The sequence below is a fragment of the Hyla sarda genome, chromosome 12 (assembly GCF_029499605.1).
Source record: "Hyla sarda isolate aHylSar1 chromosome 12, aHylSar1.hap1, whole genome shotgun sequence".
NCBI lineage: Eukaryota > Metazoa > Chordata > Amphibia > Anura > Hylidae > Hyla > Hyla sarda.
The window spans coordinates 49,538,629-49,557,205 of record NC_079200.1 but is presented as its reverse complement, the minus strand read 5'-3'; the positions used below and the strand labels follow the sequence as shown (position 1 = coordinate 49,557,205).

At 47.3% G+C, this 18,577-nt stretch overlaps 1 protein-coding gene across 1 annotated transcript in view; it reads left to right on the top strand.

Annotated features, from left to right (window-relative positions):
• Positions 1-15,449, top strand: part of DDX42 (DEAD-box helicase 42) — a 33,897-nt gene extending 18,448 nt beyond the window's left edge. Inside the window, exons 11-18 of the mRNA XM_056548033.1 lie at positions 11,913-12,012; positions 12,110-12,157; positions 12,317-12,414; positions 12,505-12,781; positions 13,106-13,332; positions 13,436-13,546; positions 14,095-14,196; positions 14,280-15,449. Of these exons, the coding sequence (XP_056404008.1) occupies positions 11,913-12,012; positions 12,110-12,157; positions 12,317-12,414; positions 12,505-12,781; positions 13,106-13,332; positions 13,436-13,546; positions 14,095-14,196; positions 14,280-15,020 (1,704 nt within the window). The 3' untranslated portion in view covers positions 15,021-15,449. The remainder of the gene's footprint in view (positions 1-11,912; positions 12,013-12,109; positions 12,158-12,316; positions 12,415-12,504; positions 12,782-13,105; positions 13,333-13,435; positions 13,547-14,094; positions 14,197-14,279) is intronic.
• The last annotated feature ends 3,128 nt before the right edge of the window (positions 15,450-18,577 follow it).

Below are 18,577 nucleotides of genomic sequence, written 5' to 3'. Positions count from 1 at the left end.
GTTGTGTCTGAACAGGTTAGGAGTACCATTCACTCATTAAAGGGGTACTCCACTGGAAAAAAAATTTCTTTAAATCAACTGGTGCCAGAAAGTTAAACAGATTTGTAAATTACTTCTATTTAAAAATCTTAATCCTTCCAGTGCTTATCAGCTGCTGTATGCTTCACAGGAAGTTCTTTTTTTTGTGAATTTCCTTTCTGCCTGACCACAGTGCTCTCTGCTGTCACGTCTTTCCATGTCAGGAACAGTTCAGAGCAGGATAGGTATGATATGGGAATTTGATCCTACTCTATACAGTTCCTAAAATCGACAGAGGTGTCAGCAGAGAGCACTGTGGTCAGACAGAAAGGAAATCCACAAAGAAAAGAACTTCATCGAACTTTCTGGCACCAGTTGATTTAAAGAAAAATGTTGTCCATCTATTACTTGGCAAGACTCCTCACCTGGGTCTGGTAAAATGGGCTGTTAGATAACAATTATTTTGAAAAAAATCTAAATGCCAAAAATGCTAATTTTTGGTGACGTTGTGTGTGTGTGTATGTATGTATGTAAATATATATGTATATAATATATAAAGTGATCTAAAAGTCCTATGAAAACAAAAATGGTACTGATAAAACTACAGATTATGGCACATGGCATAATTTAATGTAAAAAAAATATATAAGGGCACATTAGCCAGCACACTCTACCAGCCTCATACAGCCTCACAGTCCCTGATCTACTCAGCCCAGCTTGAGAGACATTTTCCAGTGACTTAACAAGGGGTCCCAGTGCTTGGTACCCTCTGCAGTGGCACCGGCTTCCACTCCCATTCCCGCTCAATCTTCAGGGCAATCACTGGCGCAGGCCGAACAGGCTCAATCATGAGCGATGGAGGTTTCTCCCAGCCAGTCCTTGTTCACTCAAGATGCGGGGCCCTCAGCCCTCAATTGATCCCACCCTTGACAAGCGCTATGGATGTCTGTGTCTACCCCTACAGCTCTGCAGACGTTGGCGGCAACATTGGTCCAGCTGATCACCCCTATTATACAACAAACGCTTGAAAACACCATGCGTTCGATGTTGACACAACTCCAGACTGATCTGGGAGCCCAAGCTGAGAGAAATTAGGTGAGGCGGAACAAAGGATCATTGCACTAGAAGATGAAAATAGTGGCTTGGCTACCCGGCTGCGCCAAACAGAAACTGACCTCTGCTACATCACTGAGAGGCTGGAAGACTTGGAAAACCGCTAGTGGGGGTCAGTGAATCTCTTCTTCCTTCAGATTTACAAGATTTCTGTGAGAGCGACCTGCCCGCAGCCTTGGGACTTCAACATAAATGCAGAGTGGAGAGAGGGCACCTTCTGGGTCAAGCCCCTACTTCTACCTCCCAGTCCCATCATGTTGACTCATCTCGCCCGCGGCAGGTTATCCTGAAATTGCTTTATTACAACAACAAGGTGGAGATCCTGAGGGCTTACTGCCGCCGTACCTCACCGCACCTCACCACTCACTTTTCGCAATAAGAAGGTGCTGATCTTTGATTACTAATTGCCCCAAATGCAAGACCCCACTCACAACTCTTTATCATGGAGTTTGGGAGTGGTTGGTCACAGCGGATTATTGGAAGATGATTCAAAAGTACATTTGGGATTATTGGCGGGTGAAGCTCCAGTTCACTCCTCAATCCTTTTTGTTCTACAAACTATGCCCACCTGAGGGGACGAGGGGGGAGGGGTGACGGACTCCACATTTTATTCATGTTGTTCTTTTAGTGGTGTTACGCTGCCTTTTTGCTAAATGGCTGGACTCAGTCACTCCAGATTTTACGATGCTGGTTTCTCAACTAAAGGTCTTTTTGGAGGTAGACAGATTTGATCCAGAACGCCATTGTGACTCGGGCACTAAGCATTTTTTTTCAGAAGGGGAAATCTTTCATTGTAACTCACTTCGACTCTCAGGGGATTGCTAAAATTGTTCGCCCATTCCGGTGCACCACGTGGTACAGTATGGAGGCTCTGCAAGGTTCCCTTGGAGCACTTTGCTTGCCTGACGATGGGTCTGACTAGCAGATTCTTTTCATACACTGTTATTCCCTGTAAAATCCACTGAGTCGAAGGAGGGGCTTCTACTTTGCACATGGCCCCTTTTGTTCGGGTCAATGTGTGACGTTTGTTTGGGGGAGGGGAGGATGGGGATGGCTATGCGGGTAGGGGTGGGAGGGGACGCTTCTTAACATTATCATTCACTGAATACTCAGGGACATTCATGTGCTTTCACCTTGACTACCACATGCCTTAAACGACTTTCTCTGTCGCTCTTCGTTGAGGGACACCGATACTATTGGGTATACGCTCTTGCCACTAGGAGAAAAAAAATGGCTCCTCCCTGGCAGGATATACCCGCCCACTTGAAGTGAGGTAATCAGTTTTATCTAGTGTCAGTAGGATGCAAGCTCCCCAGACCTGGTCTCTTGTTTTATTATTTTCTAGTTAAGTACATATAGTTAGGTTCTTTTTCCTTTTGTTATTTTTCTAGATTGGGTGACCGGAGCATGGAGCTACCTGATCTCCCACATGTGACAAAGTGCTTAGAGTATGGACCGTTAACCTCTTCTCGCCAACAGCCAGTGCCTGGAGGTGTACCTTGGGTCCGCATCCCCCAGTGCCCCTGCTCGCCTCGCTATGGCAGCCTGGCATGATGCAGCGTGGCCTTTAGCTGGCTGAAGACATCAGGAGGAGGGTATAGCCAAGAGCTAGGTAGGTATGTGCCCTCTTTTGTGCGGTGATTCACTTACTGAACCTCTGGCAGCACTATGACCTCCCTGGGTCTCTCTTACCTCGGCTGCTCTGTGGAATTGGTCTGCAATGGGATAATTTCGGGGACTAAGGTCCCGATATCGGTGAGTCAGGATATATCTATTATATTCTTCTCCCACCCGTAGACTCAGTCTAAAGCTCGGGAGTTATGGCGTCCACTTCTGTTCAGGTCATCTGCTGGCTTTAGCGGCGGCTTTCTGCGGCTGCAGACTCTTCTTCCCCCCCCCCCCCCCCCTCCCTCTCTGCCCCGGCTGTTCTGTACTCCGCCGGCACTTTTTGCCAGCAGGAGCCATAAAGGCAGTATGTAGCTCCGTCCTCCCTTCTTCCCGGGCTCTGTGTGGGACTCTGGAGTTCAGCTGGGCGGGGACTCGCTCCCCGCTCTGTCACAGCTTCCTTGTTTCAGCGCCCGCACACTCACCTGCAGTGGGCGCATCAGTCATGGGATACCCCTCGCTTTTACAAATGCCGGCGTCCATGGCTCCTAGCGTCTGCGACAGCAGTCCTGGTGTGTACCACCATGAGTAGACGGGGTGTGGGAGTTTCCTGCATATTCCATGAACCTTTGCAGCGACAGCAGCACTCTGTTCCCCTACGTTGATCTGCTACGTGCATTGTTATAACACACCATTAGGTGCTGTGCCTGTTTTCCATACTGCCGGCACTTTGGGTGTCTGTGGTTTCTTCTTGGCTGCTGTCCTGGTGCCCCACTACTATAGTGCGGTAATGTGTCCCTACACATGCCACAGACACTCTGCACATATAGAGCCCACCTCCCCTCCTTTTCGATGAGGTGTACCTCAGGCCTTTCTGTGATCTTGTGCAGGTCTGCTGCAGTTGAACACATCTGTTCTGGCATGGGGCCTGATAGGGCGACAGTCTGTTCCACAGCCCCCTATGCCTACAGGTATCTTCCTGGATTCCGGTGCAGGGTGGCTTAGTCGCCTGCTCTACTGCCTTAGTCAGCAACCAGATTGGCTCTGTTGACGCACTGTCCGTCCCCTCCTCTTTTTTTCACAGGGACCAGTGTTTCACCCCAAAGGGTTACTTCCACACGCTAAGGGTTACTGCGTGTGCTTCCTACTTGTATTCTCTGTACCCAGCACCAGTGTCCAGGTTTCAGATCCCTCCGGGGACACAAATGGCTCCTCCATACCTCGCTATGTTGCCGCAGGGTTCCCGGGGTTGCTGCATTCTCCCAGTACTTTGACCCGCTGGTGTAGTGCTTATTGCCCTGTTCCTACAGTACCTTTCATACTTGGCCATCTCCTTCTGCAGGAGGTACGGGGATCAGGAAGCTCAGCATGGTCTGTACCTGAGTTTCCTCTCACCACCCCTTGTTTTCCCCTCCACTGGGGGACTGTTTTGCTGAGCGCTTCTACTGCCGGCATGGAGTCCTCTTCCTCTTTCCCCCTACATAGGTGGGGTACCTGGCTGAGCCCTTGTTTTTGCTGAGGGCATTTAGAAGAGCTTTGTACCGGCTATGCCTGTGTGCTTACTGCTAACTATTGCAGTCTGGCTCCCCCCCCTGTTTATTGGTTCTCTCCTGCTGCTCATGCAGCCATGGCACTCTCCTCTGTTGGTAGAATTTATGCAATCATGAAGGGCTCAGCGTCAGCAAGTCTAGCCACCGTCTGTTGTTTGGGCCCTGCCATTGCTCTGTTTCCTTGGGGCAATCTCCCTTGAGGGGTGTGTTCATCCTTCCCTTTGACCGTGCCAGTTGCTCTACACTGACACAACAGTCTTCTGGAGTAACCTTCATGTACCCAGATCCTGAGTCCCAACTGGGTTCCCTTTGTTTCCCTCCCTGTTTCCGTCCTGACGGGATGTTGCTTCAGAATACTCTGGTTCACTCAGACCACTGGGGTTCAAGGCTGGTTTTCCGTGCCCATTCCCTCTTCGCATGCTTGTGCGAGTACTGGGGAGTCTCCTTGTATTGGGCAACCTCCTAGGTTGCTGTGGCTGTCTTTATTATTCAGTCAGGTTGGCCCTTCTGGTGGTTAGGGCCTTAGAGATGGTTGCCGTCTCGGGCATGGTTCCACTTCTTTCCAGACTTCTCCGCGATCCCATTTGTGGGGCGCTCTTTCTGTACTGCACCTTTTTCTTGTCCAGACATAGACGTATGTCTCCCGGAGCGCTTCGCGGTGGCTGGGTTTGCTCACCCGACAGGTGTAATTCTTCTAGGAGACTCTGGAACCTCCGTTCCTTTTTTGGCCGTTTGTTACCTTCCGTCTCCTCCTTCAGGGTCCATGTGTTCCTGGGACGGAGGGCGTTCCGGTCTGCCAGATTACGTCAGTCGGGCCAGTTCGCGATTTACTTGGACCTGCTTTTTTTATTTTTATTACTGCTGTTCTGGCACTGTGTGGGGTGGGGGGGTAACGCAAAAATAAAAATTGTCCTAAAAAAAAAAGTGTCCTCAAGACCAGAATGGGTTGTGTTTATTAAGAGGTTAAATTAATAGAAATTGATGTTTTGTTTAAGAAAATTCATGTGCTGTTAATTTAATTAAAAAAAGTGAGAATACAGCTAACAAGTGTCCTATCACAACACAGGGCTCTGTGGGTGTAGAACAGGCAAAATGCATATAGTTTCTGTTAAAAAAATAAATAAATAAATATAAAATGGAAACCAATTTGGATAAATTATTAGAGCTTAACTTTGCAAATGTTTGCAAGATACAAGCGCTAATAGCACTCTCTAATAATTATCCAACTTCTGGCTTAAAGTGATTATCCACCATTAGGTGATTTTACTACTTACCTGAAAGAAAGTAATGGACATGCTTAGGAAGGATCCGTGCTTGTCTTGGGGGTAAATGGCTATGATGTGAGATTACCATAATGCTGTGGCTTTCTCTATCGGCTCCATTTGGGGACACAGACCTTGGGTATATGCTGTTGTTGCTAGGAGACTTGACACTATGGAAACCAAAAAGTTGGCTCCTCCCAGCAGCATATACCTGCCTACAGAGCCTGAGGTAATCAGTTTTAGCTTAGTGTCTGCAGGAGATGGACACTAGTCTGGGGTTCTCCCCAGACTTGGTCTAACTTTTTATTTTTTCAGATAGGGACGTTTAGTTTCTTATTTCCTTTTATTTTCCTGTTTTCAGGTGGGGACTCAGGAACAAAGCGTTCACTGTTTCCCCATTTGCGATTGAGGGGGCACAGACATCGTGGATGTACTGTCAACACCCTCTCGCCAACGGCCAGCGCCTCACGGGTCCGGGTACTCCACTTCTCCCTGCTCGTCTCGCTTTTCAATCCCGGCATGATGCAGTTGACTAAAAGCTGTCTGAAGGCTTCATCAGGAGAAGTTCTTCCTTCCCTTTTTACTCTATGGGGGAAAGTTTTTATTGGGGTTTGAGCAGTGGCATTTATATATTGCGGGCATGTGTGTGTTTGGTGCACAGTATGTATGTGTCTGTTCGGCGGGCAGGTGCTCCTTCAGCCCGGCCACGTAGAAGTTTTTACTTTCGTTTTCGGCAGTGTTCTGCCGACGGCCTTCGCCCTGGGTTATTATTTCTTCGGTGGCCCGGTGCGCGTTAGCTCTGCCCACCCTGAGCCGCCGGAGCCTTTCAGGATGGCGCGAATCCCCTCCAATCAGCGCTGTGCGTGCGCAGGGGGTTTGCAGAGCCAATCACAAGTGTCCTTGTAATTGACACGCCCCCTCTGGCCATGGTCCAGCGTTTTTCTCTCTCTGCTCACAGCAGCAGTCTGAGGGACACAGACCGTGCCCAGAACTGTTCCTTCCTCTAAACAGATAGCTAGGTTACTTATTACACATGTAATAGCTGTAACACAAAAATGTCTGGTTCTGCTGAACCTATTTGTTCTGCCTGCACCACTGCTCCCCCAGACCCCCCGGCTATTACTACCCGGGATGTTCTACCAGACCCGGTGGTTTCGGCCTTCCCCTCCAGCCTTGGTTTCTTCCCTCTCACAGCCTATATCCAACTTGGCGCAGGTCTTCCGTTCTGTGGTGACTGCCTTGGAGAGGTCCTCCCTCCATCAGCCCCCGGGGGGACTCGCTCCCCTTCTCCCTACGCTTCTCGCAAGCGTAATAGGGGTGTTTCCTCTGAATCATCCCTGGGGTCTTTGGACAGGTGCGGGCGTTTCCATCATAGGTCTTGCCCTGCTACCTCAGCTTATCACAAGTGTAACTCTTCCAGAGGACGCTCCCGCAGTCACCGCTCTGGCTCTCCAGAGCCGCGTACCGGGTCAGTCTCTTCCTCATCTAGGGTCACCTCAACGCGTTCCCATTCACCTGGAGAGCTTGTGGATGAGGTTACCGAATCGGCATCCGTCTCAGAGGACCGATTGGATTCTGCCGACACGGTGAACTAATTGGTTTCGGCCATAAGAGACACCTTTCATCTAGAGGACCCAGGAACTTCGGACGTGGCTCCAGAAGTTGCCTTTCATCGTTCCCGGCCTCTTTCAGGGCTGCCTCACCTCATTCTCATTCACCTGGAGAACTTGTGGATGAGGTTTCTGATTCAGCCTCCAACTCAGAGGGCTGCACGGATAGGCCTGATGTGGTGTACTCATTGGTTTCGGCCATAAGAGACACATTCCAGCTAAAGGACCCAGGAACTTTAGACGTGTCTCCAGAAGTCTCCTTTCTTCGTGCCCAACCGGCACCCAAGACTTTCAGCTCTCTGGCTGAATTTGACGCCCTGCTGGAATCCGCCTGAAGGCACCCTGACTAAAATTTCAAAAAACGAAGAAGGTTCAAGCGCGGTATCCCTTTCCAACTTTGGATCTACCGGTCTCACGCCTCTCTAAGGCGACTGTCTTGCCGTTGGCTTTTGCAGCTGCCTTCCAGGATCCAGCGGATAAGAAGGTGGAGACCTTGGCAAAATTTGCCTTTGAGACAGCAGGTTCTTCCTTTCTTCCTGCTTTTGCTTCTGCCTGGGTGTCAGATGCCCTTTCATTATGGTCTCCCAACTCCCCAAGGGTAGTATTCAGGATCCCTCCAGGGGATTTATCTAGACTAGCTCTCCGAGGCTCCTTTGCCGGAGATTTTCTGGGTTCTGCTTCCATGTGCAGCCGCTGTGCTGCCTCTGCCACAGGCTACCTGGTAGCCCTCCTTCGCTCCATGTGGCTTATAGCCTGGAATGTGGACACAGCCTTCAAGAGGTGAGGCGACGGGCGGAAAAAGTTCCTTATACCTCTGGATAAGGCTCGCAGAACCACTTTCCATTGGAAGTCCTCCTCCTTCCGGTCCTGCGGACCTTTGGTACCAACAAAGGTCCAGCCAGGCACCTTCACGGGGAGAGGGCTCCCTCCTTCCTGATCCGTCCATCCCGGTGGTCGGCTAACCGTTCTGGCTGTTTTGCGGCCCCAGCAGGCACCCGTAGGGCTACCTCGGCCTGAGGGGTCGCCCCCACCCGCCGACTTTTTTCGTGTGGTTGGTTGTCTTACTCTTCCGGTATGCCTGGACACGCACTTTCCGGTTTCCTGGCTTAGGGATATTGTAGCCAATGGATACAGGGTCGAATATGCCTCCCCTCCATGGGACTGCTTTTTTTTCTTCCCGGACCCCCGGTCCTCCTCTCTAGAGGAGGCATTTCAGGGTGCGTTCCAGTTCCCTTTCATCCAGGGAGTAATTGTCCCTGTTCCTTCAGGGGAATGTTTTCGAGGTTTTTCATTCCAACCTCTTTGTGGTCCCCAAGACGAGCGTTGCTGCTCAATCTTGGTTCTCGAGCATCTCCACTAGCATCTTCTGCTTCCCATTCCAAATGGAGTCTCTCCGTTCGGTGCTGGAGTCCATGGTTCAAGGGGAGTTTTTCTTCCCTTGGTGGACATCAAGGATGCCTGCCTCCACATTCCAATATTTCCCGGTCATCAGCAGTACTTCCGCTTTGCAGTTCCGGATGGCCATTTTCTATTGTGGCTCTCCCTTTCGGTCTGACCACTACTCCGCGGGTCCTTACCAATGACCTGACGCCTGTGATAGCCCTGTTACAGACAAGAGTTGTTTCAGTGATTCCTTTCTTGGATGACCTCCTGATCAGAGCTCCAACCAGGGCTCAGACTCTGAGGAGTCTTAGTCTCAACCTCCAACCCTTGTTTTCTCTTTGGTTGGATGGTTAATCATGACAAGTTCAACCTCTCCCCTGGGGCTCTAGTTCGACGCGGCCTCTGCCCGCTTTCGACTCTGCCGGACATTCGGCTGACACTCTTGTCAGGAGTCAGATGACTTTGGCATCCTGCTCCAGTTTCCATTTGCTTTTGCATACTGTCCTGGGTCAGTTGCTGGCGGCCGTGGAGGCCGTGCCATTCGCCCAGTTTCATCACCGACCTCTTCTACTGGTGATGCTCTTCCGGTAGGACAGGTCTCCTTTGTCTCTCGACTGCAAGATCGTTCTCTCTCGACAGTCTTGTCGGTCCCTTCTATGGTGGCTTCGTTTCTCCCTGCCTTTCAGGGGCGCTCCTTCCTGCCAGTCTGTTGGACTGGGGAGGTGTTTTCAAGGACCGACCGGTCTGGGGCCTTGGTCCCCCCCCAGAAGCCCTTCTCCCCATCAACATGCTGGGACTACGGCAATTCTATCTTTGCTTGCTTCTTCGGGAAATTCCCTTCTGGGCGGAACTCAAGTTTCCGACCATGTCAGCGATCTTCATTCCGGACATACTCAACTGGTAGGTGGTCTGTCTCAGCTGGTCCTCAGCCGTCCAAGGCGAGTGGTCCCTACATCCAGAGGTGTTTGCAGTGACCTGCAACCTCTAGGGCGCTCCAGGCGTGGACCTCTACTCGTCCTGCCACAACTGCAGCGTTCCTCTCTGCTGGTCGGGCTTTGCCCTACTTTATCTGTTTCTTAGTCGGGCCTGGCCCTACCTTATCTGTTTCTTCCCCTTCCTTTCATTCCAGAGTCCTGAGAAACTCGCAGCAGAGGGCGTTCCCGCCATTCTCGTGGCCCAGACTGGCTCTGGCGGGCGTGGCATGTCGTCGCGGTCAGGCTCCTAACGACTTACCGCTGTGCCTTCCCTCTCGCTCAGACCTCCTATCTTAGGTCCCCTGTGCCACCCCTTTTTACCGTCTCGGCTTTTGACGGCGTGGAGGTTGAGACCGCGGTCTCTCTTCCCAAGTGGTTCGCACCATGCTGAAGGCTCGCAAGCCTTCCTCTGCGAAGATATACCACCATACCTGGCGGTCTTATTTTCATTGGTGTGAATCTCAGCCTTTTTTCTCTGGTCGTGGTTTTCCTTCCCTGACCCATTTTCCCTTTCCAGTCAGGGTTGGCCCAAGGGTTGATTCTCAGCTCCCTTTAGGGTCAAAGTTCGGCCCTTTTCATTCCTTTTCAAAGTCCTCTAGCGTTCAATTCTCATGTCCAGACTGGCTTCACACTGTCCCTCCTTCTCGGTCCCCTTCTCCCCCTTGGGACTTACACTTGGTCTTAGGTACCCTGCGAGGCGCTCCTTTTGAACCTCTCAGGGACATTCCTCTTCGCCTCCTTTTCTGGAAGGTGGCGTTCCTTATTACTCTTACCTCTGTTAGGTGGGTGTCAGAGCTGGCAGTTTTCTCCTGCCGTTCTGCCTTCCTGATTGTATACCAGGACAAGTTGTTTTCTGTCCAGGTCCGTCCTTTTTACCTGAGATGGTTTTGACTTTTTCATCCCAATGAGGACATTGTCCTGCCGTCTTTTTGACAGGCCCCTTCTCATCCCAGGGAGTTTGCTCCACAAACTGGTCGTGGGGAGGGCTGTTTGGACTTATCTCTGTCACTTCTTTTTTTCGGCAGTGTGACTCCTTTTTTTTATTTTTCCGGAAGGTCGTCTTACCGGACGACCTGCTTCTACGGCCACCATTTTTCGGTGTATCCGGTCTGCTTACTGCTGCAAGGGGAAGATTCCCCCTTCCGGGTTTTGGCTCATTCCGCCCGTTTTTCGGGGCATCCTGGGCCTTTCACTTCATGGCTTCGGCCTCGCAGTTCTGTACAGCGGCAACGTGACCGTCTTTGCTCTATTTCACAAGGTTCTACCAGATTCATACTTTTGCATCAGCTGATGCTACTCTGGGCCGTAAGGCGTTGCAGGCGGCGGTGGTCCAGCCGTTCACCTGACTGATTCCTTACCCACCCAAGGGACAGCTTTGGTACGTCCCAAGGTCTGTGTCCCCCAATGGAGCCGATAGAGAAAAAGTGATTTTTGTCTTACCGTAAAATCCTTTTCTCGGAGGATCCATTGGGGGACACAGCTCCCGCCCTTTCTTTGGTTACCTGTCCGAGGATGTGTTCAGTTATTTTTTGTTCTGGTTGCCTCGGACTGGTCTTGGTTCTCTACCTCTCGGTCATCTCCTGCTGCTTGGTGACTAAACTGATTACCTCAGGCTCTGTAGGCGGGTATATCCTGCTGGGAGGAGCCAACTTTTTGGTTTCCATAGTGTCAAGTCTCCTAGCAACAACAGCATATACAGGTCTGTGTCCCCCAATGGATCCTCCGAGAAAAGGATTTTATGGTAAGACAAAAATCACTTTTTTGTGAACAGGCTATTTCCTGTTGGAGTTCTTTCTCTTCAACTACAAGACCCATAATTCCTCGTTTGTAAATGTGAGGTCACTTTTCTTCCTCCCACACATTAGCCCATTGAAGCACAAATGAGCTGCCATGCTATGCTGAAAATAGACCAGTGTTTTCTAACAATGGTGCCTCCAGTTGTTGCAAAACAATTCCCTGTACAATGACCATGATGATAGAAAAGCAGTGCTATTCAAGCTTCTTTTTAGTTTGACAATACTTCTTGCTAAAGTTTCATTCTTACAGACGTATGAACCATCAAAGTGTGAGCCTTATGTTTCTGTACTAAAATTGGTTTTGGATCATGTCTATGAAAAGCAGGATTTAGACTCACTTGTAGTACAGAGCACTCAGGTGTCACTCACTGTCCATTCAATGTAAGAAACCTGTCACGTTACATTCTGTCCTCTTATATTAAAACATGTTATCCCTGCTATGAGCACTATGACAAGTCAGTAGTCCTAAAGATTGCAACATAAAGATTAGCATGCACAGTGTAACATGTAGCAAAACCATGTGTTTGTTTTTTGGGTTATTCCTCAGTTGCCAACTGTGCAGTTTGGACACATTGACTTTTATAATAATTTTATTTCACAGGGACGTCTTATTGACCATGTAAAGAAAAAGGCGACCAACCTACAGAGGGTCACCTACATTGTATTCGATGAAGCTGATCGCATGTTTGACATGGGTTTTGGTAAGGTCACAGAATGTCTGAATAATTTGTTTATACTGTGATTTCTAGTCCCAGGGCTCCTAACTAAACTCATGTAAAATGTGCTGCTTGTTTTCAGAATACCAAGTTCGATCTATCGCTAACCATGTGAGACCCGACCGACAGAGTAAGTAAACTAAGGGTTTTGGTCAGGTGTGATGGGGGTATTAGTGATTTTCCTAAACTGCCCTTCATACTTTACTTTGCTCGTTGTTGCTGGTCTTAGAGCAAAGGATTTTTTTTTATTTTTTTTCATAACAAACCTATTATTTTTTTTATTACTCAGCCTTGCTGTTTAGTGCCACGTTCCGGAAGAAGATTGAGAAGCTGGCCAGAGATATTCTGATCGATCCCATCCGTGTTGTTCAGGGTGATATTGGAGAGGTGAGATCTTCCCTTATGTGAAACATATGCAATAGTTTTCTGTATATACAACTCTTTTTGTTAATTTTTATTTCCTCTGCTTACTTCCAGGCCAATGAAGACATCACTCAGGTGGTGGAAATTCTCCCCTCTGGTCCAGATAAGTGGACCTGGCTGACTCGCAGACTTGTGGAGTTCACATCCACAGGGAGCGTCCTCCTGTTTGTCACCAAAAAAGCTAATGCTGACGAGCTTGCCAACAACTTGCGCTTGGAGGATCATCAATTGGGACTTCTTCATGGGGACATGGACCAAAGTGAAAGGAACAAGGTCATCACAGACTTCAAGAAGAAGAATATCCCTATCCTGGTTGCTACAGATGTTGCTGGTAAGAACCCCCAATGGATGAATATATTGGCACTTTGGCTTGGCTGTCCTATTGCTGGGCCTTTCCTCCTTCTAGGTCAGTGTTTCCCAACCAGGGTGCCTCAAGCTGTTGCAAAACTACAACTCCCAACATGCCCGGACAGCCTTTGGCTGTCCGGGCATGTTGGGAGTTGTAGTTTTGTAACAACTGGTGGCACCCTGTTTGGGAGACACTGTTCTGTGCAGTATAGCAGGTGCTTTATCAAGTAATTGGTAGTTCATGTTTCATTGATCTCATTCTATACTTCACACCGTGTTAATATTCTGTATTACTGTTTGTACACAGCCAGAGGTCTGGATATTCCATCAATCAAAACTGTCGTCAACTACGATGTAGCGCGAGACATTGACACTCACACTCACCGCATTGGTCGTACGGGCAGAGCAGGTGAAAAAGGTGTGGCCTATACACTTTTAACACCAAAAGACAGCAACTTTGCTGGAGATTTAGTGAGGAATTTGGAGGGAGCCAATCAATACGTCTCCAAGGAGCTGCTGGATCTGGCTATGCAGGTAATGTTTGCACTGTGAACCTTTTATCTGCTAGCATGTAAATGTTCGCAGTCCACGTTGGATCATTTTATTTTATTTTTTTTGCCCCTTCTTTCCTGTAAAGAATTCTTGGTTCCGTAAATCCCGATTTAAGGCTGGAAAAGGCAAGAAACTGAATGTTGGTGGGGGTGGACTTGGCTATCGAGAACGTCCTGGACTTGGAGCAGAAACTTCTGTAAGTGCTGGCATCTTATGCATGAAATTGTGTGTATAAATGTGGTATAGTCGTAGGTCTCTTTTTTTCAGGAAAGTGATAGTTTCAATTCACAGCAATGACTACCACTATTCAAGAAAGGTTATCCAACCTATATAAAGCTTGTCTGTCTGCTTTATTGTATTCACATCTAGTTGATGACTTTCTTATACTCCAGTTGTAATTACTACCAGCATTAAAGGGGTTATCCAGGAATAGAAAAACACAACTAATTTCTTTCAGAAACAGCTCTACGTCTGTCTCCAAGTTGGGTGTGGTTTTATAACTTGGCTTCTTTCACTTCAATGGAACTAAGCTGCAGAACCACACCCAACCTGGAGACAGACAGGGAGAAGTTTTTGAAAGAAAGTAGCTCTCCCTGTTGCTCGAATGACCTTCTTTCTGTTCTGTCCACTGCCTGTGTATATATGATTAACGTACATACAAGGATGTAAAGGCATACAGGATTAAGTGAGGTTACCTCTCCATATATATTTATCTAACTAGTGAACTGTGTGACTTTATTTCAGGAACGTGGAATTGGTGGTGGTGTAATGAGTAACTATGAGGCCTTCAAACCTACAGGAGGAGCCATGGGAGATCGACTCACTGCCATGAAGGCGGCATTTCAGGTGTGGTGGGGGAACAGTGTATGAGCTGTAAGCTGTTTGATATATTTGGGGATGTAACAGTTTTTTCTCTATTATATTTCTAGTCACAGTACAAAAATCATTTTGTTGCTGCTAGCTTGAACACACAGAAAACAGGAACTTCGACCGTTAACTCTGGAGCTTGGACAAGTGCGGGCAGCTTAAATTCAATTCCCAATTCTTCACCCCAGCCTCTTCCAGCATCATCTGAACCGGTTCTACCTACCTCCAGAGCAATGCCTGGCTTTACCAGCAGTGGAACCCTCAGCAGTATCCCAATGGCTTATCCATCCATGGGTAATCCCAGCTTCCCTGCCACCGGCCAGTATAGTAGTAAGGAGGGGTCTAGTGGCAGTAGCAGCAGTAGTAGCAGTAGCAAAGAAAGCAGTGGGAGCCGTGATAAATACAGTGAAGGTAGAGGGAGACATGGGGATAGTCAGCGGCATGGAGATGGACATCGCCATAGTGACAGAGATGGACATCGCCATGGAGATGGGCATCGGCATTCCAGCAGTGGCAGACATAGCGAAAGTCGTAATGGGGGTGAAATGAGGAGAGAGAGTGATGGGCGAAAGGAGAGTTCCCGGGATAGTGAGGGAAGAAGAGAGAGCTCACGGGACAAAGATGACAGCCGGAGAGACAGCTATGGAGACAGTCGGAAAGAGAGCTCCAGAGATGGAGAAAGCCGTCGAGAGAGCTCACGAGATGGAGACAGTCGCAGAGAAGGATCCCGAGATGATGGGAAAGGGGAAACTTTTGCTATACCGGATCCTCCTAAGCGCAAAAAGAGCCGATGGGACAGTTAAATTCCTTGATAGGAATTGGCTGGTTTAGCTAAAGCTGCGTATCTTTGTTCTCGTTTTTTTGCTTGCAATTTTTTTTTTTGACAAAGTCCGAAACTGAATGTTTTGTCCCCCCGGAGTCGTGAGACAATATGCCTAGTAACAGCATATTCAAACCCACAATAGGATGTCCCTTATTCCTACGCTTCTTTGTGTAGAGCTGTATATTCTGAAATTCCCAGTTGTATCCCATGCTTCGTACAGTACACAAAGTTAGAGCATCTCAAGTAGTGGCCATCTTCATCAAGAACTCTTTTAGTCTCCCAACTGTGCGTGTTTAGATTGTTTTGTTTTTGTCTTTTCTTTTTGTTTGTACATAGTTTAATTTTTTTTTTCTTTTCATGTACTACGTTCTCATTTCACAAACAATGATTAAATGAAATTCAAGTTTTGTTTTAATCTTGTCCCTGTCCCTCCTTCGGCACTACAGACATCAGTATAAATAACCCAGGTAATCTGTTACTTTTCTCTTCCAGTAATGGTAAGATGATTTAAAGAGGTTTTCCAGGATTTTTTTTATTAATTACCTATCCTTGGGATAGGCAATACATTTCTGATCAGTAGGTGTACAATGCCTGGCACCCTGCTGATCAGCTGTTTGCCTGAGCTGTGACACTTGCTTATTTAGGGCCTTGAGCAGACAGCTATGTATATTGTATGGTAGCCATGCTTGATTAATGCAGCTCAGCTCCCATTCACTCCAGTTAAAGCAGAGTTCCCGTAACCCAGCACAGCTCACTCTGCCATCGCTCTGTGACTGCTGCCAGTGCATCCGCAGTGTCAAATACACTGCAATCCTACCCTTAGGGTGTATTCACACGTAGAATATCCTGCACATATTTGATGTGCAGGATTTGAAGCTGCAGATTTCATTGTAAACTAAATAGCTGAACAGCTTCAAATCTGCAGCATCAAATACAGTATGCGGAGGTGAATAAATACCTTGGGGGGGGGGGGGGCATTTATTAATGTTGGTTTAAAGGGGTATTCCAGGAAAAAACGTTATTATATATATCAACTGGCTCCAGAAAGTTAAACCGATTTGTAAATTACTTCTATTAAAAAATCTTAATCCTTTCAGTACTTATGAGCTTCTAAAGTTAAAGGGTACCTCTCATCAAAAAAACTTTTGATATATTATAGATTAATGTATGCAGAATAACTTTACAATTGCATGTTATTAAAAAATATTCTTCTTTCTATTTAATTTTCCACTTTGAAGAAATGACCACTAGGGGTCTCCCTACCAGTCCTGGCAGCAAGTATTTCAGACTCATGCTGGAGTCCTAAACACTACGAGCTGCCAGTCTGCTTTGTCTGTTTGGCTGTGAACAAAGCAGGCTGGCAGCTCTGAGTATTTAGGACTCCAGCATGAGTCAGAAATGCTTGCTGACAGGACTGATCGGGAAAAAATACAATAGAAAGAAGCATATTTTTCATTAACATGCTATTGGAAAGTTATTCAGCATTCATTAATCTAAAATATATCAAAAGTTTATTTGATGAGAGGTACCCTTTAAGGTTGTTCTTTTCTGTCTAAGTGTTCTCTGATGACACGTGTCTCGGGAAATGCCCAGTTTAGAAGAGGTTTGCTATGGGGATTTGCTTCTAAACTGGGCGTTTCCCGAGACAGGTGTCATCAGAGAGCACTTAGACAGAAAAGAACAACCTTAACTTCAGAAGCTCATAAGTAATGAAAGGATTAAGATTTTTTAATAGAAGTAATTTACAAATCTGTTTAACTTTCTGGAGCCAGTTGATATATAAAAAAAAGTTTTTTCCTGGATAACCCCTTTAAGGTAGTAAAGATTTTACCCCTGTTTGCTTGGTGTGGTGTTTGCACAGTTGCTCAAAATTTACCAAAAAGGCGCACGGGACTTTGCAGGGACTTTTAAAACATTGAAGTGGTGTAAAGCCAATGATTAATGTCTCCCCATTTCCTTAAATTGTTATTCCTTTGCCATGACTGCAAGTGATGAAAAAGCAGACCAAAAATTTGTCACCAGGTTTGTCACAGAACTATTGCTGTTACTTGGTCCAACTCTGTTAATTTCAGATCATGTTATACAAAAATTGTTTATTTAGTAACCGCTTTAGACTGCATATACATAAAGTATCTCAAACAATAAGCCATTATGTAGCACATACAGAAGCTTTTCAAGAACAGTTTTGTTTTATATACTCTTGGTGCATTATTACAAGTTCCATATTTAGGACATTCCAAATGTGCTATGTATACAGAAGAAATATTCATTTTGAATGAGGCTTAGAACAGCCAGAGAAAATACTATGTTTGTAAATAGTTTAATGGCTTATTCTAGTTTATTAGAAAGATCCTCTTACAATATACTCATTACACCCATTAATCAGCTGTTACCTGTAGGGAAGCATGGCATCAAGTGTTAAAGGAGTTGTCCAGCAAAAGAAAGGACCTGTGTATGTGCCAAAAAGTACACTGCTCAAAAAAATAAAGGGAACACTAAGAGAACACATCCCAGATCTGAATGAATGAACTAATCGTATGAAATACTATCATCTTTACATAGTTGAATGTGCTGACAACACAATCACACAAAAATGATCAATGGAAATCAAATTTATTAACCCATGGAGGTCTGGATATGGAGTCACACTCAAAATAAAAATGGAAAACCACACTACAGGCTGATCCAACTTTATGTAATGTCCTTAAAACAAGTCAAAATGAGGCTCAGTAGTGTGTGTGGCCTCCACGTGCCCGTATGACCTCCCTGCAACTCCTGGGCATGCTCCTGATGAGGTGGTGGATGGCTTGCCATGACTAAGGGTCCTGTTTGACTTGAAACATGTTGGTGTTACTGTGCTATCCTTGTAATCTCTAATAAATTGTTCCCGATTCACTGCATTCTGTGCTGGATATGCTCTTCTCAGGTGGCGGATGGTCTCCTGAGGGATGTCCTCCCAGACCTTGACTAAAGCATCCGCCAACTCATGGACAGTCTGTAGTGCAACGTGGCGTTGGTGGATGGAGCGAGACATGATGTCCCAGATGTGGTCAATCGGATTCTGGTCTGGGGAACGGTTGAGCCAGTCCATAGCATCAATGCCTTCCTCTTGCAGGAACTTCTGACACACTCCAGCCACATGAGGTCTAGCATTGTCTTGCATTAGGAGGAACCCAGGGCCAACCACACCAGCATATGGTCTCAAAAGGGGTCTGAGGATCTCATCTCGGTACCTAATGGCAGTCAGGCTACCTCTGGCAAGCACATGGAGGGCTGTGCGGCCCCCCAAAGAAATGCCACCCCACACCATTACTGACCCACCGCCAAACCAGTCGTGCTGGAGGATGTTGCAGGCAGCAGAACATTCTCTACGGTGTCTCCAGACTCGGTCACATCTGTCACGTGCGCTCAATGTGAACCTGCTTTCATCTGTGAAGAGCACAGGGCACCAGTGGCGAATTTGGCAATCTTGGTGTTCTCTGGCAAATGCCAAATGGTCCTGCACATTGTTGGGCTGTAAGCACAACCTCACGTCTG